Source organism: Pieris rapae, chromosome 13, assembly GCF_905147795.1.
Source record: "Pieris rapae chromosome 13, ilPieRapa1.1, whole genome shotgun sequence".
In the NCBI taxonomy this organism is placed as follows: Eukaryota; Metazoa; Arthropoda; class Insecta; order Lepidoptera; family Pieridae; genus Pieris; species Pieris rapae.
Genome location: NC_059521.1, coordinates 5,654,949 through 5,682,738, shown reverse-complemented (window position 1 = coordinate 5,682,738; position 27,790 = coordinate 5,654,949). Strand labels below are relative to the sequence as shown.

General features: G+C 30.5%; 1 protein-coding gene across 4 annotated transcripts in view; it reads left to right on the top strand.

The window, feature by feature from the left end:
- Positions 1 to 27,790, top strand: part of LOC110998983 — a 65,169-nt gene continuing 37,379 nt past the window's right edge. For all 4 annotated transcript variants that reach the window (XM_045630853.1, XM_045630851.1, XM_045630852.1 and 1 more), the window contains exon 1: positions 1 to 233. In XM_045630853.1, coding sequence (XP_045486809.1) covers positions 131 to 233 — 103 coding nt within the window. In that variant the 5' untranslated portion in view covers positions 1 to 130. The remainder of the gene's footprint in view (positions 234 to 27,790) is intronic.

Genomic DNA, 27,790 nt, shown 5'->3' with positions numbered 1-27,790 from the left:
AGTTGACTATCACCCGCGCACCACCTAAACTTACAAACGCAGTCGAGAGATGGCGCTTTGCTGATTTAACCCTTGTGAAAAAGTGCTGTGAACTAGTAGAATACTAGAATAGTATGTTAGTGACAGTGAAATGCTACAGCCTAGGTTATTAATGTGTGGCAGTGAGATGGGGCTAATTAACTGTGTCCGATGGGGTGTTGTGGTGCTTTTGTTTACTTTAGCGACATGTCAAGGTAAGATTTACCCCTAAAACATATTTAATAAAATATACTAAAAACTTAATATGTATATCTACTAAAACATATGTATAGTGCTTAATGTTGCAGTAATAAGTAAGAACAAAGCTTTTAAGATACTATTAATATTCGATTTAGTAACTTAAATTTACGCATCTTAAAATCAAGATATATACAACAAAATATTATAATACAAAAGACAATACCAGTCACGATGTTATTGATAATAAAACATTTCCGTAGGTATAAAATTAACTATGTCATGTCTTGAAAGCTCGCGTATAAAAGATATCAACGCGTTTCTGTATTATTAAGGCGCTTATATTATTGCCCCACTTTATAACCATATACCTATGTATACATAATAAATATATTTTAAAGGTGGAAATATGATTAGTTTAAAAGAGTTTTGTGTAAATGTATACTGATTAATTAATTAATAATACAATTCAGACGAGACCAAAATTTTTAATTAAGATAATGTTTATATATCATGTTATGCTGTAACAGTTCTAGTTAAGAGGGTTTTAGGATTAATATTGAATTATAAAAACGTAAATATAATTTAAATAAATGTGATTTGTATCTGATGTGTCTGTAACACTTTCGGATATCTCAAAAACCGCTTAGAATGTAAACCTGTTTTGAAATTATTATTAATACAAAAATGATTTGTATGTGTTTAAAAATTCACATACAGAAAATGGCGGATTGAATTTTGCTTTTTTATGAATTAAATACAACATTTTTAATTTAATGTCTAAAAATGACACAGTTACAATTATAATATATATTTTAATTATTAAATTTATAGAATTATTATTTAAGCAAGTTTTAGAATTTACAAACATTGTTAAGACCCAAATTGACTCATAGTAATTACTAAATTACGCTACGTCATTATGCAAATGTTAAAATTCACTTATGAAACACTCATTAATTAATTATTTTGTTTCTAAATATTGTGCTATTTTTATTATGACACTCTTAAAATATTACATCTACAGTAAATGTGAAGAAATATAATCTCTTTCAACTAATCATAGGATAAGGAATCGTTTGAATGTGATTGATGAGCAGATAGATGAGGCGGTGATTAAACAAGACCAATATGGTCTATAGACCAATCACAAACAAGCGAAACGCAACATCGTTTTCGTTTTATGAAACCGTAATCAAAGTCATTTCGTCAATACTTAGATATCTTATTATGAAACCAACTAAAGTTAAAGTTAAATTAGTTATAAAGACAATCTTTATAACACACTCTCTTCATCTGCATTTAACTAACTCATGGGAAATTACACCCCGAGAGCATAGCCAAACGTAGGCTCATAGTCTATTGTTATACGGAAGTGGTGAATATAAGCTAATCTACAAATCTTCTATTATTTCCAACACCTGATGACCCAGGAACCGTACAGTAGTATCATTTATAAATATATAAAATTGATTCACTATACTACTTATGTTTAATTGATTAAATTCCGTTAGCTCATTCGGTACTTTGTCATTGATTAGTTTTATATATATATATATATATATATATATAAAATGCCAAATATATATAATTTATATGTCTAGAGGTTTACGATTGTAATAAAAATCTTACAAAACATTTAAACATAATTGTAATGTCAATATAATTTCTCCTTGTTGGTAGTTTGGCACCTAACGATTACATGTGTTTATTAAGAATTATTTGTGTTCGTTCATTTGTTAAAGGCATTTCACATAGGTAAAACCTTAACCAACCGCTCAGTGATTATTCTAGCCCCTATATCTTATTGTCGATAGTCACACTAAGTCTCAACTCTGAACCTTACATCCATAGTCTAGACATTGGAAAACAAGAAGGAAATTATGAACTCTAGATATTTAAATGGCCAATGCAAAACTTCTATATTTATTGTTTCTCTGCAATTTGATAGCTCATTCTATAGGTCGCGTGTGGTAAGTATTTGCGTAACTGGTGAACGGTCAGCTAAATGTCATGCGGTGTCATACGATTGGATCTTGTTTTATTAGTAGTTTGCGCGCATCGCAACCTATGGTTTTATAAACGTAAATTCGATTATGTAAATAAAATACTGATAATATGTTGTCAAGAAGTGCTAGTAAAAGGGATTTACTCAATATGACGTAGGCAAATAAAATTCTAATTCTATGAACTTACCAATTTTCAAACATCGAAGTTAAGAGCGTGTGGAATCATTCATAAGCCCAGTTCTAGGAAACGGTTGACAGGTCGAAGAAAATATTGTTTAAAAATCAATGACGTCATTTCTAAGATAAAACAATTAATTATATAGTAGTAAATACTAGTTCTAGACGCGCACTAAAGAATCTAAAGATGGCATACAAATGAAAACAACTATTATACGTTAAATAAGTCAATTACATCTCAGTTGGGATCACAATCACGTTGGTCACGACATCTTGGCTTAAAAGTGAAATGATTGCGTCAGTATTAACTTTCGATGTATGACGAAAATCTATTTGGTTAGAGCCTAGTTGAATTTATGTAAGCATTGCGTATTGCAATATTGTATCTTTAAGATATTGAGAGGATAGAATGCGGAAACATAGGCTCTCAATCAGGACACACATTTTTAAACTGAAAAGGTTTCTTTTACTTTTTAATACGACTCTGTATAGTTTACATAGTATGTAAATGAAAGTGGAAGAGATAAACATATTGCCTGGGGTAACTTAAAAAATCTATGCAAAAAACCCACATTTACATTAATTATTAGAATATATAAATAGAAGAAACTACTTCAAGATTACGGTGAAAGTTAATTCTATTGTAGGTGTAAAATTATTGCAAATTATTTAATTCACATGAATTTGTAAGTATTAAATATTATAAAAATAAATATATATAAAAGTTTCAGATGTCATAATTACACGTTCTAAATTTAATTGTTTCTTTAATATAGACTTATTTAAATAAACTACTCGTTCAATTGCTAATAGCGGTCATATATAGATCATATATTCATTAATTTAATAATATAAAATAAGGAAAACCAAATGACACTTTCCATACTTCATGAATCAAAAAAATAAACTATTACAGACTTACGATTACTTACTTACTGATAATAAAATAATAGAACAGTACGAGAAAAGGAGACCAAATCACTCTATAAAATTTTATAAAAATAACGAATATATGAAATTGGTAACATACTTTTAAGAAGTACTTGTAGAAGCGGGAAGACTGATTTTTTTAAGTAGTAGTTTTAAATTCTTGGTATAATTTGTTTCTTTTAAATGTCAAATTTCAGTTTTTTAATTTTATTCTTTTGTTTTTTTTTTAATGTATCTTTGTCTTTTAATGTTTTTTATACATAAATTGTTTATCTATGTAATCTTTTTTGGCTTTCTGTATTGTCTTAGTATTTTGTATCATAATATGTATAATATAAGATCTTAGATTACTTATAGTTAAATAAATAAATAATTGTGAGTTTTGTCGTAGTCAGCAACAGAACGACCGAGAGTGTTTTAAAAGTAAGTATATTTTTGCTAGTTGAGAGTTATTGAGATATTCTGGAGTAAACAGTCAAGTTAAAAAAAAGGAATACATAAATAAATAAAATACCAAATTGGGCGGGGATAATTCTGTGACCGTTTCATTGATATTTTCATGATCTTGCTTTAGTATCTCTAAGGATCTCCTTGTTCAGGTAATATACATTTGAGTCCACAATTCATAAACTACGTCGATTACCGGGTGAAATAAAGTACACTTCATTGAATAAAATAAAAACATATATATATATAAGTACATATATCGATTAACGTCGAAGTAGGCTCGCCTTATAAACCTGTAGCTCACTGGGTCACCGGTACTAACGGATATAATATACTCACTTTTAAAATATTCTCAGTCGATTTGTTCTTGATTATTAGAAAACTGTCAATAACTTATAAGTTCTTTGCTTTTATAAAATATAAATAAAGTAACTTCCTCCCCTTTTATCATACTGTTCTACTATTATAGTATGTTATTTGTTGAATTGCAGTTTAGTGCGAATATACAGAGATTTAGGAATGGAGTTTTTTTTATAGAACAGGGGGCAAACGGGCAGGAGGCTCACCTGATGTTAAGTGATACCGCCCCCCATGGACACTCTCAATGCCAGAGGGCTCGCGAGTGCATTGCCGGTTCATTTAAGAATTGAAAAAGTAGGACCCTAAGTCTAATTGGTTCGGAAATACTTTAAGGTTAACGTTGTTTATTTTTATCAAGTCAGTCGATTATTAAAATCCTTTAAACAGTGGACTGGGGCCTAAAATCTACAATATATATTTCCAAGGTTTTTGTGGATTTAAGTACTCTAATTATATTTTTATTGTTACATTAAACCACTGAGGTATGCAGTCAATAAGCATTAACCTTTTATGGGTCAGTTAAACAGTTAAACGATATGTCGAAACTAGCCTTTAAAGTAAATACTATTAATTTGTTAGCTCGGGTTAGCGTAGAGCGTAAGCGAGAGCGATAGATGTTGTTAAAATCTGTTGACTTGTTTATTTATTTACTTATAAGCTCAAAAATACAAATAAATGTGACGTCATAAATTTTACACATACACATAAATTATATTAGCACATAAAACTTTCAAACTAGGAAAGAAAAAAATATAAAGAAGCAAACAGTAAAATACTAAACCTAAATCGATTACTATTAGCGTCATTTACAAAATTACGCCTTGTTGTATATAATATAATACTTTCATTAAAGTTAGTAATTAACTTGCAAGAGGGATCCTATTCACTAGAGTATTAAAAGTTAAAACTTTTATTTCTGATAACTCTAGGATTAGAAAGAAAGGATTATATTACAGTACAAGTGGCATAGTTAATCAATTTATTCAATCAATTGCTATATTGTATTAAGATTGTATTATCATTAACTGAGTTTTAAGTTCCATCAAGATTTTCAGAGGGCCCAAACATTTATTTAAGATTTTTTACAATATTCATATAATATATATACATTAATATATATGTCTATAGAAATAACGACCGCTCTGTGGCTCAATTGAAGGCGATATGTTCGTCTATCTATTACAATTTTCCAAATTCGGAGAGTGAAGAAAGCAGTTTGCCTACAGGCATCAGGAAACGATTTTTTCTAACAATAAGCTTTTTATTTATTGATTAATCATATAAATATTCCTTAAATCTCTCCTTGTAGAATCCTTATTCGAAACTGTTGTCGGTTTAATAAGAATAGACAGTTGATAGTGTTTTTATGATAAAACCATTTTATAATAAAAAAAATATTATGTCCACACCTTAATACTTTCACAATCTCCAATGAAAGGTCAAACCGGCTGCGTGTGTATTTAGATGTTTGTGTGTTTACGTGTGCGTGTGATGAGTCGGTTCAAGCCAATGCTAGCAGCTTTCTAATTTTTCGATGTCTTGTTGAAATTTTTCAAGGGCGCTATTATTAACTGTCAATAACACAGTTAATTATATAAAATAGTTGCTTTAATTTAATTATTTCTAAAATATATTAATGTCCATAAGTATGAAATATTGTTTAAATTTAGTTAATTAACTGTGATTTATTTCCTATATAGTATTGTTATTTGTAAATTAATTTCTTTTTATTTAGGTTTGGCGTTACTTGCCTTCTTTCTTTGCCCATAGTATTTATTTTCATTACTGCGGTTGCCTGAAAGAGATCGCTTGTTACCGTCCGTCCCTATCCATATACCTGATTTTTTTAACGTCAAGTAATTTTTTTTCACTTACCATAAAAATGTTCTACTTTACCGTAAATAATGTAAAAGCCAGTATATCAAAGTTATATTGATTCTTTACAATAATGTTTCTTTTACGTAAACTTTTTTGGCAGTTCTAGTATTTGATAAAGAATTTCAACTATATAAAAAAAAAGCTAAAACAAAACCCTTGGTATTTAGTCTCCGATTTCTGTATCTTTTCCTTGGTAATTATTTTAATAGGTAAGTAAGTAATCTGGGCTAGGTCTTTCTGTGAGGCTGACAATTTTTGGTTTTAAGACAAGTACGACAGTGTTAAATGCGCAGAAGAAAACATGCTGTTCTTATAAGGTAAACAGCAGTATTTCAGCATTAAAATGAAATTCCTTGAGCTTTTCAAGTAACTGCAATGTATTTATCTCAATTGTGATGTAACTGTGTATCTGTATAAAATATTACGTGTAAAGGTTACAAATAAATGTCAGGTCATTGCAGATGCTCATCATATAAATGATGTGTCATTGGTGTGAACTTTAAATATTTGGAGCAAGAGTTAACTTACAGGTGAAAGAAATATTACAAAAGCGATATGGTACAAAGCTTTTTTTATGAAAAAAAAATGGCGCTAAATTTTTGTTTTGTGATCATTTATCGATAAGTCTTATGTGCCTGACGCACGAAATTGACTGTTGGATCCATGACCATCCAGTCTCCCTGATGATGTTTTTCTTCTCTGTTCGACTGAGTTTTAAATGCCAACATAGACAGAAAGTCTATAAGTGCATAACCAGGGATCGTACCCAGGACATGAAAGTCACACGAACTAAAGCCTGTATTAACAAAAAGAGATAAAAGTGAAAATGTGCAATATACTGTCTTTTGTATATAAAGTATTCATATAAAGTATTCTTGCTGACCATGACAGTTATAAAACAGGCGAAACGTGTTAAACGAATATTTGCCCTTAAAACGTTTATTTGGACACAGGAGTTCCCCCATGAATATAAAAAAGGTTTTTTTTAAATCCATTTGTAATTATAATAACACTACCGATACGCGGAATTGGGTATCTATTTTACCGTAATATACAATTTAATTCTTCGTTAAAATTTAAGAAAAAACCAGTAGTTTCAAAGATTGGAGCGTTTAGTGAAACATTATTTTGCTTAGTTATGCAAACACACACATAGATATGTACATCTAGGATATTATCATCGTTAAGAGATGAATCCAAATATAGACTGAAAGCAAATAATTACAATTCGGAAGTTTTCTCAACCGGAATAATCTATTTTGATGTAATATCGAATGAATTTAATTAAAATTGTCCCCGTGATCGAATCAGGAAATGCGTGGTAATTTCGGAGACTGGCGAACGAAGGCTATATAAAGGCCGTACATATTATTATTGACACGTTGTCTAATTCACTGTTAATAAGAATATGTAAGCTACTCATTTCCTTTTCTATAACATATATTAGACTGACCAAATTGTTTAGAACATTAAAATTTTAATGAATACAGTCTTTTAAAATATTATCAATGTTTATTGATATTACATAATTCACAAATAATGAATAATTGAACGCAACAATCCCTCATTTTTAAAACAGACCCAAAATTGTGTCTGCCTCATGTCCCATTGTTACGTGATATTAAAAAATATAACCTTAGAGAGACAGTGTTAGTCTCTTGGCATGCACAATGTTATGTTCTTTTTTATACTATAACATAGGGCAAATGGGCAGAAGGTTCACCTGATGTTAAATGATACCGCCATCCATAGACAACAACATTGCCAGAAGGCAGGCAAGTGCATTGCCGTTCAGTGCGCTGGTTCATATTTTCGAAGTTTTGCTTCAACGAAAGGAAATCTGAATTTCATGTACTTATATAACAATCTAAATCAATGACCCTGGTATTTTATGTAACATATTATATATTATTATTCAATCGCATGTATAAAATACATTAAACAAAAGGTCATTTAATAAGAAATAAAATTCGACCTCTAAGTAGATCAGTTACTAGGAAATTAATTTAATTTTTTAGCAATTGAAGGCTATCAATCTAAGTATGAATCCGAATTACTTAATTTATTATATGAAAATGAAAAATAAGAATGACAATTCAGTTACAAAACAGTAAAGAATCTATATGAATAGTATTACGTATTACTTTGCTTCAAAGAAAATCTTTATCATCGTTGACGATGCCAACATCGTTCAATTTATAAAATACAACATGATGAAGTGGTTTTGACTTTAGCACCGAATGACACAACCCCAAGGTTACTACTCACAACCTGGTCGCAACAGATAACCCGCTAGATCGAGGTTACATTGGTGGGATGGAAAGCACGAGATAGTTTTCGATGTCGAAATATACTTGAGGAGGCTAGGCCCCATAAGGGGCTGTACATCGCCCTGATGATAAAGATACAAATGAAATAGAATACTTTTTAAATTTATGGTGTCAGTGTGAATTTTTCTTAGCTATATGTACATTATACACCTTAATACGAGTATTTTAAAGTTCCTTTCTTTCCATACAATTTTGCAGACGTTATATCAGAATCTATTAAAATAAACGATTGGTGAATACTTTTAGAAAACTTAGCTAACAAATTATATAATCTGAATAGGGAAGTGCTGTGTGAATTTCTTACTGTAATACGTCTATTTAATCTGTGGTAATACCTTGTAATAAGAGGTTTGGTCTTAACGTTTTGACGTAACATCTTGAAGATAATCTAATTTATTTGTGGCAACCCTGTGGTTGTACAATAACATTGCCACGATTTTTATCTGGCTATATTAATTTTTGCCGACTTCCATAGATGTTTTCCTTCGCCATACGAGCGAGTGTAAGATACACACATAGACGGAAAGTCCATTGATGCACAGCTGGGAATCGAACCTACGACCTCAAAGATGAGAGTCGCACACTACAGCCACCAGGGCACTGCTTTAAATAGTTAATAAAAACTATAGCAACGAAAATAAAATAATATTATTATAACATGCCTATTCATAAGTGTACATTATGTTACCTACATGAATAAATTATTTTTGAATTTGAATTAATAAAAAAAAACTATAAAATATTTTTGTCTATGGCTTGCTATTTTACTGTCCATAATCTTTATTGTTTTCAAAGTCCATTAAGGTCGGTGGCATTAATATAAAACTATATGTTTTACATTCTATATAAAATGCATTACCCTATACGCCTAGCAATCTAGGATGGATACCTAAACGGGTGAAATGGCACATAATATAAAAACCATACCGGATGGTACTGACCAAGAGAAAATTGGATCGGGCTTATTCGAATCACGTTTTTACGATTCCGGAGAAAGTGCGCTTGACATCTTTAGATTGATGTGACGATGAAAACACGTTGTGGGCATTAATAGATTTTAACTTTAAGGTTTATAAAAGGCCGATTGAAATTATTTAGTTATTTATACAGCATAAAAAACTTTTATATACTTTTATGTTTATAAAAGTATATATAGTTTCTCTTACGTATATATTTACGTAAGAGAAGCTACTTTATTTTAAAAACTTTTATATACTTTTATTCTACTATATTACTTGCCCGTTTGCCCCCTGTTCTGTATATATAAAAGTATAACATTTGTGCGGTTCGTTAATACTTAGAACTTTCTTTTATGAATGTGTATGATTACTATTTTTATCTATAATTCGAATAAGATAAAACAATTGCCTGTGCTTAGAGAAGAACTTTAAAAACTCTAAATTCCTATAATGCTACTTAGATAAAATATTTGCCTGTGCTTAGAGAAGAACTTTAAAATTCACTTATACCCCAATTCTTTTCTATATCAACAGTATTCCAGTATTTGATTTTGTATTATAATGTATGGTTGGACTGGCATATCGTAATACATATTCTAAATAAATTACATAATGCTATTGCGTTCGTGCAGGCGCAGCCGCGCGTGTCGCTAGTGTCGTGGGAAGTGTACAAGTGGTACACTTAATTGTTTTAATTAACGCGCTCTGTGTCAATGTTCGACTTACGGAAAATGAGACGATTTTGTATAGAGCAGATTTATATGAATTTTTCATTGAAAACTTGCGTTTCATAGGAACAACGTTCGCACACGTTCGTTTATTAATCCATATAACATTTTCATTATTTTACAAAATAATATAGTATATTACAATATGTTACATTAGAAAACCGCTGTGGTTTGTATTAATGTAACTATAACAGTCTTGTTTAGGAGCGCGACAAATGCATGTAAAAGTAGCTTTTTAATTTAGAATTTATATATGAAATCTTTTCCCCCTCATTGAGGGGTAAAGATTTCAAATATAGATAATTTACGTAAGAGAAACCACTTTATTTTATTGAGGTCGACGAATAAGGCGTGAAATAAAGTGATAAATAACATAATGTTATACGTAATTTGTTATGTAGCGTAGTTAATACTATTCATATAATAGATTATAAATTTAATATTAAATGAAAGTGATGCTACTACTGAACTATTTATTTGAGAGAGTGGAGCTAGTGAGATTACGCCTTAAAGTGCCTTCGAACTGCGGCAACGACATTTTTGTTTTATGTACCTTATTTGATATAATAATATGGAAAATATATATAAAATAATTATAAATAATGCGCTGCCAGTATCTTCGGAACCTTGCCTAAAGGGTCTCCTTTTAATAATATATTTTAATTATTACATTTTAAGGTTATTAGATATTAGAATTAACTACAATTATATTTTTTATTTATTTGAGTATGCTATAATAAATTTAATAACAATAAATATCGCATCTATGAAATTATGCTGCATTTTTAAATCTTCGAAAGACGAAAACAATAAAATATATTTCTTTACGAACACTTGTACAGCGCTCATTGAACTATTTGGTACTAAATATAACTTATACATAGCTCAAACAGATTTAGGGTATGTTTCACAATATACGGATAAGTTCTACATAAGTTCCAAATTAGCTGAGTACTTATTGGTAGGATAAACAGTATTGTTGCGTTTCACGACTGTCAGATAGCGCTATTCGTCATGAAACGCGAAGTTTCTTATTCGGTACTTTTATCTTCGGAATAATTTATGTGTTGTACAGCTATTTGGTACTTTATCCATACATTGTGAAACAGACCCTTAGTCGAATAGAAAACAAATTATATAAAGAATTCAATTTAACAACTAGACATAAAACTTTAAAATATACACAGACAGGTTCAACTATATTATTTATGCTAATAACACAGAATTTCTATACAAATATTGGATGAACGAATACGGCACAAGTGAAAGTGCGTTCCGTTAGCGAATCTGTGCAGCCCTTGAGCGAAGTCTACTAAATAACTTAGAATTCATTTTTCCTAATATATCTTTAATTAGTATGAAAAATCTAAGTTATTTGGCTCGTCAAAGTTCAAACTTAATGTCGCGTTCGCCTTGAGCTTTATACTTACTTGATGTGCCAATCCTACTTTGTCTAAGCATCTGTTACAATCAACTAGTAAAAAATACACAAAGGGATAGACCAGGACTTTTATAGATTTAAATCTGTGCAGAAACAATAATAAAAATATTTTTCTCTCTCCGCACAAACTCATACAGTATTCTGTGGATTCAGTCAATTAAATCGTAGCAATGTCAGTCAAGCTGAAAAGGACGAATATTAGAAGCATATAACTTCCCACATATCTATAAAACAGATTTTTTTTTAATATTATTTCAGCAATTTATACAAACTTCAAATTAAGTTGTAGGCTGTTATTACAATGTATGAATATTAAACGTAATAATAATTCCAAAACGAACTGCCAAACATTTTTCTAACATATTCATGTTAATAAAGCAGTTCCTAAGGTGTGTGGTTTAGTAAGGAACTCATTTTACATATATCGCTATATTTGGCTTCAAGAATTACTTCACATGCAATTGCAATCGAAGCAAAATTAACTTGTTACATTTAGTGGGAAAACTTAACGATGCTATTGCATTAAACATGTCAAATTATTGACAAGGTCAGATTGAATCCACTTTTTACTCAATCATCCGCCAATTTCGTTTATTGAATACATAGATATTTAACAACACAATGTAGTAAATATGTGTTCTGAAAACTCGGCGGTGAACGATGATGGTTGTTACATGTACTAGAATAAGAAAATTATTTTAAACCTACTTTAACATTGGCATGACATAAATATTACAGGCATTGCAATATTTATTATTAAAAAAAATCTTATCTGTCACTTTTCATCACGGCATCATATTTTCTTTAGTTTTTGTAAATAAGGAGGTATTTTTTTCATTAGGTATTATAAAAATTAATTTTACTAATGAGTTTTATAAATTTAATTGCCAACATATTAAAGTTTAAAATACTTAATAAGTGCAATTAATATTAATATTTTCACAAACATTACACAATACATAACCAATTGAATTACTATATTAACATTTACGAATGAAATTATATTAAAATTTTGTTTTTTGTTTTCAGGTAATACATGTTGACATTTGCTGCAAGGTCGACAGACTCGAGCGAGTGAGAGTGAACATTACTTTTATTTCTACCTGCTTAAAGTAGTATTAAATACTATATATATATAAGTAGTAAATTTAATAAATAAATAAATCAGTGGAAAAACCTCTTTAGGTCTTGGCCTCAGATTTTGAATATGTTTCATGATCATTTTTAAATATAATAGGCAATTAGGTGATCAGCCTCCAGTGCCTGACACACGCCGTCGACTTTTTTGGGTCTAAGACATGTAGGTTTCCTCACGATGATTTCCTTCACCGTTCGAGCAAATGTTAAATGCACACAAAGAAACTCCAGTGGCGCACAGCCGGGGATGGAACCTACGACCTCAGGTATGAGAGTCGCACGCCGAAGCCACTAGGCCAACACTTCTCACTTAAAGTAGTATTAAGATTGATAATAACCAAGTAATAGACTAAAAGCCCATAATAAGTATAGTTTACCTATTTATTTAAGTAAAACTTATGTTATTTAACTCTATCCATAGTTGCTTGTCGTTTAAAAAAATCAAATACACAACGACACGCAATACTCGTCGAGCGAGTTTGCTTATCTTGCCGAAGCCGCGTACAAATTATTTGAAGAAATCTATTAGGTATGAGGGTGTGCAATTATTTAATTAATTACCATCTCAAATTCGCAATACTGGAGTGTTTGACAAATTCAAAAAGGCATTAAAGATGCATGTTAGAATGAACATAGCTGACTAAAATTGTTACGGCTAATCTCGCTCGTATATACATATTAATATTAAGTTTCTCATGTAAATAAAATATTTCTGTTTTTTGTAATGAGAAATAAAGTTCTTTAAACATTAAACATTATGTTATTTAAAGAAAAATAAGGACTTACGAATTATTTTTTTATTATATCAATAAATAAATAAAGTTTTGCTATATAAGCCAAAAGGGATGATACAAGGTGTACGTAAAGAGAAACGTCACGGCGTTTATGCAACCTAATATTTATTTTTATTATAGTCTCCATTTATTAAAAAAAAAAATTTTTTTTCATATAGTAAACAAACATTTGTTTATTGAAAGTTACCTTTGTAGCTCTTTCATAACAAACTTACACATTATTGTCGCAGTGTTGTCAACATAAAAAAGCAAATTTAACAGTGCTGCGAACTGAAGTCCTACGGTTCTCGTTCCACACAGACTTTATTTTCATCAATAGCAAAATATATATTAACAAATATAATATACGTAATTCAATACTGTAAGAACAGTGAATATCAACCCATATCTAAGTTTTTCTTTTACCCTATAGTATATTTTGCCCACAGTTAAAGCATATTTAGCAATTTATTTTATTTATTAATAAAAAGTTTGCCAACGCTTGGCATACTGTTACATCGCAAAAAAAAAATCACAAAATACAATTTTTAATGTGACAAGCACTTAAAGGCAAACATGGCATACACGAAGACATCTAATATTAAACAAAACAACTATTTGACAAAACAAAAAAATACTTATAAAAAAATAAACTTAAAAAACTAAACAAAAATCGATTTCAATGGTACTATCGTATACTAAGTACTAAACATTTTCTAGTTATTTCACGAAGGAAAATTAGCACTATGCGTTAACGTCATATGAAAGTTGGCAAATTCCATAACGTACAGATGTGCGAAAGTTGCACAAATGCATCGCAGTGGGCCACTTTCGTCTAAACCTTTCCCTTCTAGACGGTTTGTTTCCTGTCAATTCTTTATGACTACGTATTTTAAAGGATTCTGTGTGCTGTGAATGGTTTAGACTTAGTATAGACTTACTGCTAGTGTCAAATCCTGTACGTTTCTAGGAATACTATCGTTATTTTAATGATAGGGAATAGAACATTTAAACCAGATGGTTACAGCGATTTTTATCACGTTTAAATGTGTTTTTTTAGTAAGGGCTATTAAAATGTACTAGTTTTAAATATGTGGCATGAATTAATATTGAATTAAGGATTTATTTTAAGTTACGAACGATTCAGACTATTATTTTCTAAGACCTACAAAGATTTAGATTTTTGGGCTAATAAAAGTAAACCATAGCGAACTAATGTAATTCTTTAATTTAGAGTGAAAACATTCATTAACTTCGCTTTTATTTTAAACGACTTTTACCTTGAACTTGACTAATCCATAACTAATAAAGTCAGAGAAAATGTATTTTAATCGTTTTGACCCTTTTCTTTATTTTAATTTAATTACACTTTGTTTCTTTAAATGCAAACTTTACCCGTATAAAATGAACCTCCGGCGTTCCACATCAAAAAAATTCTGCCCACCACCGCTACGGGGAACCAACTTAGGGTAGGAATTCGACTTAGGGTACTTTAAGAGCGTATCAATTCATTAGAAGGCAGGCAACCGCAGGCAGGTGAGTGTCCATGACTCCTCCTAACATCAGACGAGCCTCTTCTCTTGCCCGTTTTCACCCTGTTTTATAAAAAAACTAAAGCAACGTAACAAAATTGAAATTTGATCATCATCATCATCAATTTAGCATAAATCTTTTATTCATCATCATCACCATTAATTTAGAATAGAATCTTAAAGATTGTTAATATGTATAAAACTTAAATAACATTTTTGCAAAAGCACCGAGTGTTTAACGTTGTAAATTATATGAACTGTATATTTAATTATTTATTAGAATGTTGTTATTATATAATCTACTAGTAGGCCACTACTCAGTAACGCTTACTACTCCATTTCTACTGCCTTGAAAACACGTTGCCCAGGGAACACGAGTCGATCGTGGTAAAACAATAAATTCAGCTTATATCCCTAACCGTTTATAACCTAACCTATGAAGAAAAATAATCAAACAGAAATAGACATATCATCTCGTCTCCCAACTATATTCTGACATTCGATTTTTTGTTCTGTTTCCTTATAAAGTTGTATGAAACATAAATAAAAGTGGGCTGTAAATCTAGGCCACGTCCATTATTCAGATCTTAACCGATCGGCTTTTCATTTATGTTGTTCAAGGTTCGAACAATAACTTGTAATCAAGTGACTTAAGTAGTCAACTATCATTCTTAAATATGGACTTTTAATCGCTATGGTATGAAGTTCGTGTATATATGTGATGAACTTCTAATCTACCTGTGGTAGATACTACTAAGATATTTGCCGACACGCAAAAACATTGAATCGAGGGTGCGAATTTCTATTCGAAGATGACGTACGAAAGACTGCGGTAGGCGGATTTACACGGCTGAAATGTATTAATTACATTGTATTAACAACAAAGTTTGAAGTTTCATCTTAATCACGGTCCACTTGTCAAACCAGTCATATCAAATCTTGAGTACAGGTGTTAAGTCCTCGACAATGGGCGAGGTGATTGACCCGTCTCGCTTTCACCAATGTGAAAGTTATTGAACCTCTATTTTTTGATGGACTTTTTACACTTTCGATTAAGCTTTAGGGCTTTTGTAGTGTATAAGTTTTTGTCTCAGGAAATACATATAATTATAATTGCTATAATATTGGGAGCCTTCTGGTATAGTGTGTGTATCACTTTGTGCATTACTTTTGGAAAAAATGTACTATTCAATAAATGATTATTTGTGTGAGACATTGTAATTTATACAAATTTAATAAAGTTTGATATATATGATACAGATAATATAAGAATTGAATCTGACTAATAATGTAAAATGTAAATTTGCGCGCTACTGTGTGTGGCAGAATATGCGAACGACTTACTATTGTACCACCTTAACATTTTGTAGTATATTCTTGCAATAAATAAATTATTACTATTAACCCTTAACGTCACCTTTTAGGTGTGGCCTCTTACTCCCTATCCTATTGAACGACCTTTTTTATAAAAAAACATAATTTCAAAAGGTTACACTCATACATAGTCATTTACTGATTACTTTTCACTCTAGTGTCCAGAGTGCAACGTAAATATAAAAGTATATAAAAGTGAGTTTCCCGTTTGGATTTCCTCAAAAATCAGGAAGAGCGAAAGTAATTTACTTGTGAGTTTTTTACGTTAAAATTTCTAAACTAGTATCGTTTTCCGGCTACACTCATAATAAAACTCGTTGCGATCATTACGGAGAAAACGTCACTAATTGCGACTCAAGCGCAGATTTGAAAATGTCATTATTATTGAATTGTTTCAATGTCTTCAATTAATAAACTGAAAGTTAGAATTACTTACGTTACTAAAGGTAACGACATATCTTATTTTCATAAACTTAAAAATAGCCATGTGACTTGTAACAAATCGTACTGTAAGACTCTATTAGTCAAAACATACTATTTGTGGCCTATATATATTATCTGTTTGCTTATATTTCAAAATGGCCCTCATCCCAGAGATAGTAGGATAAAAAATATGAGATGGAAAACTTATTCCTTCTAGTTAGCTTAAAATAGTATCTCTTCTTATCCAATTCACACATACGATTTAGAAAAGAAGAAAAGAGATACATAGTAGTGGAGGGATATACTAAGTGTGGTCGACATTTATCGGGTGTCTTTAGTTGTAAAAGGAATATATGGAATGATTAGTCCTAAAAGTCAAATAAAAATAAGTGAAAATCTAAACGATATAAGTAGAAATAACTATACAAAAACGAGCTGGAATGAATATTACTCAAATGTATTTTATTTGTTTATGCGCAAGTTAAAACTATGACTAGACGTAATTTACGTCTAGCAATCGACAAAATTTAAAACTTTAAAATATACGGATGTATTAAGCGATAAATTCAATATCTTGTTTAATTAGATATCAAATAGAGCAGTAGTCTGATAATTTGCATTCCTGACTTTCAAGGTTTAAATTACTTTTAATACCGGATACAATTACATTTTTAGGTCACTTAAAAACAGTTCTCCCGATTTATTTGATTACGATTATGGATTTGAATTGGCACTGGCGTCTTATAATAATACAGTGGCGTTACAACGCCTTCCTGCCTGGATGAACTGACAAAATCAGCAGAACAAGTGCATGCGCACATAGAAATCTATTAGTAAACTGCCGGGTTGAACATACGAAGTTAGGGTTCAGAGACGCACGCTTCAGCCACTGGACATAGCGTGTGACTCTTTATTTTTTTTAAAATTTTATCTCTATTAAACCGGCCTTCCTAGTTTAAGGAATCAATAAAGAAAAGAAAAGAATAAAATTTCTTAAATAAGTCCAGGTCCATTTTACATGATACAGTTTAGTTTGGCGTAAAAAAGACGCTTAAGCATCTATGATATGTGATCTGATCCTCCATTTTAGAATACCGGATTTTTTAATTATATATAATTGTTGAATACCAAAGACCAAAATTATACCACCCATGAGTCATGCAGGATGATATGACGGGAAATAATATTTATAATGATTTAATTAATATCATAAATTAAGTATCTTTTATAAGTTAAGTGACGTTAGGTGGACATTAATTTACTTAATTACGATAAGTATGTAAAAATACCGAGGCTAAAGAATTAAGTTTATCTTACTATTTATATGCCATGATACAACTGTGGGTAACATTACTGTTTATTATTTTTAACTTTAAAAAAAGTCGAGCCATATACTGAATTTTATGTTACAATAATATGCATATGTAAGGATGACAATTAAATATTTAAGAAAGAACCATTTTCCTTTGCCAATGTAGAGAATGTTGAAAACTAAATTACCCAATGTAATATAAAACGAATTTTGATTGCAGCGTGACGAATGTGAACACAGCTCACGGAAATTGGCTCTTCAAATAATGAAGGCTAGACTTAATTATTGTTTTCTTTCGTATAACTATTTCCCAATCCCACGAAGTCCCAATCATTACATATACAAATGGTATTAAAAGGAAAGTTAATGTTTTGGCTATGGACTGAAATGTAACATGTTTTTTTCCGTATATTAAAAAATTTCCTGCCGTGCGAACCCAGGAAGCCAATGGAATTTCTAAGATGGTATAGTCATGAGAAACTCACATAATATATTGACCATCCTAGTACAATTAGGCTATATGGATTCAGGTACGCGGACACATTTTTTTTGCGGTTGCGACAAGAGAATCGAATATGTACAGAAATTGCCATGTGACCACGAAGTAAAGTCAACATATACACTTTTAAATACTTTTCAAATTGACATAGATTTATACTGAATAGAAGATTAAAATCAGTATTTCTATTCCATTCGCTTGATTGACCAAGCCAATTACATTTATCTGTGTGTCTAGCGACAGGTCGGTTACGAGTCGTCAAAAGTGCATCAACCGGAACCAAACACGCACCACTTGCGACGAAAGCCGCTCACTGACCTATTGCGAATTGCAATATCAGATTTAAGATTTTTGTATTGCTACATACAGGAAATATATTTTATTATGTAAAAGTAAACAACAAAAACTATTCAAAGTAAGAAATATTTATAAGCAGGTACCAGGATCATTCTTAAAATAGTCTGTTTCATATAGATGACCCACAAACTATATTTCTTCCGGACGGTGAAAAATATTTTTCTTATAAGCTATTAAACAGATTTTGGCCGGATTTCACACTATTTAATATCTCAGAATACAGTTCTTTTTTATTTAATACTTATCAAATCCATCCATCCAGAAAACTTAAAAGGAAAACAACTGGGAGCACCATCCTTCCTAGCTCATGACTACAAACTTCTTAGATTTTTTTTTCATTTCTATTAGTAATAGCATTTTGAGCAGATAACCTGAGTATAATTTATGGTCAAAAGTATGACATTAAAGAAATATAGAATCCATGTCATCCGCTATGTACAGTGCCGTTGCGCGCTTTATTATCTGTCATTTAAATAAATGACGTATCGCGGTACGGAAATTACGAATCTATAGTCTATTAATGATAATTGACATCATTTTCCCGATTGATCTCATTTCATAGGTCCACGATTATGTCAGAAATCCTAATTACATAATATATATCTATTCTACTCTAATCGGTTTACGTTTACACATCTTATAACCATACTGATAGTCGAGAGAGAATGGTTTTAAGATAAATTAATTATTATTATTATCGATTAATGTGGTGATTCTAAGCACTTAGTAATACGAGGAAGTACTTAGAATAGACCTGTCTTTTCTTTTATCATAACGCAGACATATGATATTTAACTTTTATTTTTATTTGATTAACAATGTAATAATTTAAGTAGTGTTTTGAGATATGCTTTTGATTGAATAGAACACTTCGTATGTATGCTACTAACTAAAGATTAAGAACTTTATTGCTTTAATTAAGATGATAAAAAGTATGATGAAATACTTCCAATAAACTACAGATTATTAAGAACTTGATGTCAGGGCTTCTAGAATTAACAATTATATATTCTCTAGAACACGGTAGTGATTAGAACAGTAGGAGCCCTTCGTATCTTTTTTACCTGCGAATACAAGTTAATCCACAACTACATAGTTGTGGATATATATATGTATTATAGTCCTTATAAAAAATAAAGTGTAGTATGCTGTATGCCTCATTTTTTCGAACTGATTTGCGTAACTCTGCTATAAGTTGCGAATTCACATGCACATTCCATGTGATTTATTTAAGGCAGCGAAGAACTTGTTTGATTGGATTTATGTTAGTTCTCGAAACATCTACGCCTACATAATTTATACTAGGAAGATATATTTAAGTACCGCATTAGGGAAAGGCCCGTAAATCCTAATTGGTGGAACCTAGTAAAGGCTTGACTGATCGGTTTTTGTTTCGACATGTCGATTATGTAATAATGTCTTCTCTTCAAAGCAGTTGATGTAGTCTTCAGCGTGCGATTCTCATCCCGAGATCATAACTTTAATGTCAGGTGCGCATATGGACTTTCTGTCTATGTGTGCATTTAACACCCGTATGGTGAAGGAAACTGGCATCTCTCAAATCAACGACATTTCAATCAGAATAAACAAAAAAGCAGATGAAAGCAAGAACCCACAAGAGAATGTAGCTACGGAATTATTCGTTACCATTAATGTTCCTCTATTGTTTTTGTTATTTTAAAATGAAATCATCGTTTCGTATACACATGTTTATATTGAATCTGAAACTAAATAAAGAATCGTTGTAAGTATTTAAAGATAATTACTTGGGATTGATTCTCCTCTACATGTTTTGTTTGGTTTTTAAGCCGAAATGATATTATACTAAAATTTGCGTGTCATTTATGCTAATAAGTGACTCATCACATGACCTTTAAACATATAAAATATCGTGTCCGGTTTTAATAAGAATTTAAGTTTTTATTATAAAAAACGCTGATAAAACCCTTAATATTTATTTTATGCTCATTCTATGGATCCTGGGACCGGAATATTCGTTGGGGCACATGATAATTTTAGCTGTCCATTGTCCGTGTAGATGTAGCTATAGATACGAAATCATAGACAATTTCCTCTTGTTTATTTTTCAAGAAAAAAACGTACCAATTCTTGAAAGGCCGGTAACGCACTTGCGAGCTTTCTGGCAATGTGAGTATCCGTGGGCGGCGGTATCACTTTACAGATGAGCCTTATACCCGTTTGGCTTATATTACATATCTGTCAAACGATCTAGTTTTCGGAAGAATGGTATAGTGTGAATTAGTTTTTTTTTTTTGTAACATTTAAAATGCTGAAGTGCATCAAGCATTCAAGTTCTTAGTGCGTTTTCTACCTGACCTTGATTTGTTTGAAAGTAGTTCCTACCGGACACTTACAGGTTTACATACTAGTTGTAAGCTGTGGAGATGTTCATTGTTAGTAGAACATGCATTCTTGTTCGTCAAATATTTCATTGAAAAACGTTAAAAACTTATATGTAAAAACATAGTATGGATGACGTAAATAATATGCTATTCGTAACAAACATAAAAGTAATCATTTATGTTTCGTTGATTTGGTATTAATTAAAATTAACTCAGACAACGTCTGATAATAAACATCAATAATATACGCAAATCTTTTAATAACTGAACGAAGAACACGTCAATCTTAAAATAAAAAATCAAGCTTCAATGGCGCTGCAAAGCATAAGGTTTGTTCTAAGCGCTTTTTGGTATTCTCTTACGCCAAAACCCAATAACCTATCTCAGGCCATTTTCGACCATCTGAGATGATAATAATTATCCAAATATTGATAAAAGCGTGCCAATAACCAATCGACGGAGTGTAATAGCCATCTGTCGATACAAGCTATCCATGGTAGGTCGGATCAGTGTGGATATACCATTCTATGAAAATGACAGTACAACTGTGCCAATAACCTATCTTATGATTTTATGAGGTATGTGCGCAGTATCATCGTTAGCGTACTACCCTCACCTCTGAGGTCATAGATTCAAACTCTGACTTTGAATAAATAGACTTGTCTATGTGCCCATTTAAAACTCCCTCGTTGCTTTTATATTGCTAGAAATCCGACCCAGCCCAGCCCAGGCATCGGTTTTTTCTCACCTCAGACTGACACTAATTAATGAATCAAATAGTTTTCTTTAAGTAAAAACGTTGAGCTTGTTAAAATGTTACGTTATAATTACAGACCAATTATATTTATAAATTAGCCACGTCTTAACGTGTTCGATGTCTTAAAAGGATTTAGAAAGTATTGGAATGACATCCGCAATCTCTATTCGGTGATAAAATCGTTTGTCGATGACTTTCTTGTACATGATTCGATTATTATCGACAATAATTTTAATCTAGTCAAAGGCAGAGTATACATAATATTGTATTACTAGTTTTGCAACATTTAAAATAAGCACAACTTACTTATGTAACAGATTATTATGAAAGATAATCATAAAAGGTATCCGTATCTTTCTATGAATTTGTATTTACGCTGTGCAGAAATTGTTTGATATTGATTTTGTAGTCTGTAAAGTAATAATAACTACTAACAATATCGCTCAAAATCAGAATACATTGTCATGTGAGTCTATTAAACTTTTCAGACCATTAATATGTAAAATTTAAATGTGGAGGTTTTTTACAGCGTTAACTTCTACTTGGTACACTGCCACTGAGACTACTTAAATTTGATTTAATTTTGTATTCATATCTTTTTCTGTAATACGAATACATACATATTTCGTGAAATTACAATGTATGTAAGACAAAGTAAGGGCATATAATTTTATTGTGTATATTTGGTTTACCTTTCATACTTCACACAAATATATAGGTAGTATTTAGAATTTACACAGTTATAATAATAAATAGAAAACTAAAACAATTGTTTTTATTTATTGATTTAAAATTAATATTACAATGTAGCCTAAGAAAACTGTATATTTTTGTGTTTTCGGATGTAATCTAGAGGAAAATGTTTTCTATAACTCATAAAGACAATTATTATAATCGTGCGTAAAGTACTTTGTTGTTATATCAATACAAAAAGATGGTAACTATGGTAACATGTACTTTACTCCAACTTTAAAAAGGACAAAAATCAACGATGCACAAAAAGCATCATACATAATTGTCTAAGAAACTGCACCACTGGGGTATATACATAAATTTTATAGTGCCATACATGGGTATAAAGGATTTAGTAGTGGACATTTTCTTAACGTCTGCAAAAACACTAGGCTGTAAGAACGTATAGAGTCGTATCGTGTTTGTCGCAAGTACATTCCAGGTCAACACTTATGGATACTGCTACATTCTATGCTGTTCTACTAAATATGTTACCATTAATTTGATTATAAAATACCGTCTTCGCGCCCTGGTTAAAATTTAAAAAATCGTATTTAGGATGGTTTTAAGGTAAAACTCGACAAGTCATCGTAACTGGTAGGGGTTGCTAAGTAAACTTTTTAAGACTATATTTTTTTCCGCACTTCTTGGGATAATAACTAATAATAATTACTAAACAGTTGAATTAACATAAGTTAGCATACATTTATAAATAGGCAATGATAGTGAGAGTACTCTATTCAATGCCACTTTACAAAGAACAGCTATCAATATCACGAAAAACTTTTTTTTACGGTAAACGGTTTGGCTTGTCAATATAATGCTAAGTTAAGAAAATCAACTCAAAAATAAATCTTTAACATAATGTTTTCTAAGTATCTATGTATATGTATAAGTGTGAAAGGTTTCACATACGTTATATATAAATAAAAGAGATTTGTTATTTCTACCTTGACATTCAATATATTTAATTTTCTTTATCTGTGAACTTAATGCTGCAATGTTGTTATCGATAAATGCATTCTTTTTTATTTGCATTATCGTAATATATCGATTAAAAAAACCAATATAAAATTGATTAATACCTGTTCCTTAGATCAGGTATTAATCAATTTCGCTATACTAATAATAATTATTACTCACTCAAATTTTGTTAGAAGTCTTAGTAAAAATTATATTATTTCTCTTATCAATAAATAGCTTTTATAGTATTTTATGCCTACAATAGAACCAAAAAAAGTACGTGATCATAGTTTCTTTGTACTTCACTAACAAAAGATTGAAAATGGATGGTCACGAAATGGTACAAGGACGCAATTGACAGTTCTATCGTGATTACGAAATAGCAACGCTAATAAATTCTTAATATTTTAGATTATTTATGAAAGAAGTTATTTTATTATTTGATATAATTTTTAATTGTGACACGCACGTATACAAAATATTTTACAAAACTACACTATCGATAAAGTAGTATGAATTCGCATCACTCCTTGATAAAAAAACAATAGATAGTGAGCGTCTTAGCGTAAAAACAAACGAGATTGCTTCCGAACTTTGAAAAATGGCGGATGTCCATCAATTTAATTGTTATCGGGACATTTTGTTAGAATTTTTAAAAAGAAGTGTAACATTTTATTTATTTTATAATTTAACATATTATTTATCATTGTTAGAAGGTTTATATATAAATTAAAGACCTAAAGGAGTTTATAACTGTCTAACCCAGAAATAGTGCCACAAATGACGGCGGTAGGCGGGTGAAGATTAAATATAAGTGTGCAATTTTAGCGGTTGGCCATTGCCAAGTTTGTAATTCATACCTATAAATATTAAATAATGTATATGTAACATTATCATAATTTGTGTTCCGATTACGCAGCATTACCTAACATGTTTAATGTATATTACTACAAGTAGTTGCATTGCACTAATTGCAACATTATGTATAAATATTTAAAATGATAAAGTCAACTAATCATAGCAAGTTTGCAAGATTATATACACTGAAGTTGTGGTATTTCGATTGAAAAATCTTGCGTATTACTACATACATACATTATTTAATAGCCAATTGTATTTTAATATGCTTTATTTAAGAATGCTAATTACTATAAATATACCTCGTATATTTTAATAACCAACTATAGTTTCGAACCAAATAAAATTAAGACATTGCCTGACTTTGTATACTCTTTACGAAATGATAGTAATTGTTTAGTTAGGGTTATTATTATAGTAACTACCGAGGAAGTTAAATTACTTTCATTCACTAATTGATATGAGAATTATCCAAGTTATATAAGAATGATGGCCACTGTAGTGTTGTTACACGGCCGATCTCATGACCTATTGTAAAGTATACAATAAACTTACGGTGTGTTACACATACGTTTAATAAGAAATTAGGCCTAAAAGCATTCCCACAGAATTTCCTAATTGAATTTAGAAAGTTTTTAATTAGATTAATTAAGAATGTTAATACGTTTTTCAAGTTATAAATAAATAAATAATTATTGAGTATTTTTATATACATTGGTTTTTCGATGAAAAATCGAGTAAGGTTACATGCAATATTTGACTTGGTATAATTACCACGAGGCAATAATTATGGTTGTGGAAATAAAAATAAATCTAAACTTACTCTACAACCTAACCAGCGATTCCATAATACATTTCATGAAGAATGCAATTCGGCGCCAATTTTAAATATCTTCATATCTACTAATCATTCCAATAATTAATGAATGAATCAGTGGCGCTACAAACTCTTTAGTTCTTGGCCTCAGATTTCTGAATCTGTTTTATGATCATTTTTTTAAATTTAATAGGCAAGTAGGTGATCAGCCTGCAGTGTCTGACACAGTTCTTTCTGTCTTCACCGTTCGAGCAAATGTTAAATGCGCACATAGAAAGAAACTCCATTTGGTGCACAGCCGGGAATCGAACCTACAACCTCAGGTATGAGAGTCGCACGCTGAAGCTACTAGGCCAACACTGCTCTCCAATAATAGTATTTAAATAAAAATGTAGGTGCAATATTATAAATGCAAAACGATTCATTTGCATACTGTTTGGGTAAACAAAAGCTAAGGTCCAGTTATACGAAGTAAGTAGGCGGTACATAAGGAAAAACCACTGTTAGTCGAACCACTTATTGTTTTGAAAATATTTAAATCTTATTTTTAAAGGACAACACCCAATACACGAGACTTTTCTTAATAATAGGAATTGATATACGCTTCGTCTATGGAGTACTGCAAGATAGCTTGTCATTAATATGGTTACCATGGCTACGGTTTTAATAATCTTAACCATGGTAACAAATCAATAAAAATTATATAAGCAATTGTGTATTATCGTAGTTGGATTTCATTATTGAGGGCGTAACAGATGGATTATGAAACGACAAATTTATTCCATAGATTTAACAAATCCAGCTTAATTCTAGGTTAATTTAATCGATTACATAGCAAACAACAGTCTATATATGTTTGCCTTGAACCTGTTTTGTTAATACGTTTTAATAATTCAATATAAGCTCTATTTATTTCAATTATTAGTGATAACATGATTTAGAAACATTAAGTGGAAATATAGTTGGCTATATAATTCCTATACCTGTTTCGTAACGTGGAACGTTTTAAATACATATTAAAACTTTTAAGTTTAACTCGATTTTAAACTTGCAACGTATCTATACTTTGTCGTAATAAATAAAATCATAATAACATTAAAAAACAACAAAACTGTAAAGAATATTAATACAAATCAATATTAGATTCAAGCATTTAAAAAGAATATTAATAAAAATTAATATTAGATGAAAAAAACAGAAAAAAGACCACATTGCATTAAAATTGATTTAAAATTGGATAGAATATTGAAGGAAAAAATCATGAGGAAACCGGCTTGCCGTAGTCCCAAAAAGTCGACGGCGTGTGTCCAGGCACAGGAGGCTGATCACCTACTTGCCTGTTAGATTAACAAATGATCTTGTAATAGATACTGAAATCTGAGGCCAAGACCTAAAAAAAGGTTGTAGGCCACTGTTTTATATTAAAAAGAATGATGTAACATTAACTATAAGTATGAAAAATATAACCCTGACACAGTCAAAACGAGATCGATTTTCGCAACACAGTCAGAAATTTATGATCGTGGTGTTAACAAATAAGCAAAAACTAGTTTTTGGGTCATGCTATAGGAAAAAAAGTTGTTAAAAATATTGTGTGAATGTCATATTGAGCTTATTAAATATGACAAGGTACATAAAAGCTCAAACAAATAATAATGGTGCTCTTTTCATGGGATCACTTACGATCGCACAGTCGTTTATTGCGTTAACTAAAGATTTTTAAAGTTAACATAGATTTAATATGTCTAATGTCATCTCTCTTCTATGCTTTTTTAATTCAGTAAATAATAAACGTTAAAAATGTAGCTATGTTGCAGCATTTTTTAGTGATATAATTATTAATCTACCGTTAGTGATAATTTGATGAAAGATATGATATATGGAATGCCTGCAATGTTCAATCTCATTCTGTGTACAAGAGGACTTTTCTTTGTGCGCATTTAAAACTCGCTTTTACGAAGGAAAACATCGTGACAAAACCGGCGTGTTTTAGACCCAAAACTCGCGTGTGTCAAGCACAGCTGATCTGTAAAGCAAATGATGACGAATTAGTAATAAACATCTAAGCCCTTACCTTGATGAGCCCTTACCAGTTGTATATTCTTAACCAAATACTCATATTTTATAGTCACATTTGGCTAATATTATCGGTATCGTAACAATTCTTCATCCTTCAGTTTTTTTGCAATTGATTAAAAACAACATTGGTTTATTATATTTATTACATATTTAGTTCCTATTACGTAGATACAAAATCATGTTTTTATTATGTAACGCTAATACAATGGTTTTTGTTTGAATTAGTCACGATATCGTGATAAAACTCGATGATTCTCAAAATATTGGATAATCTTTGGTAAAGAAAAAATATAAAAGCCGCTTTTAGATGTTCATGAAATTCTTTATTTCATTTATTTA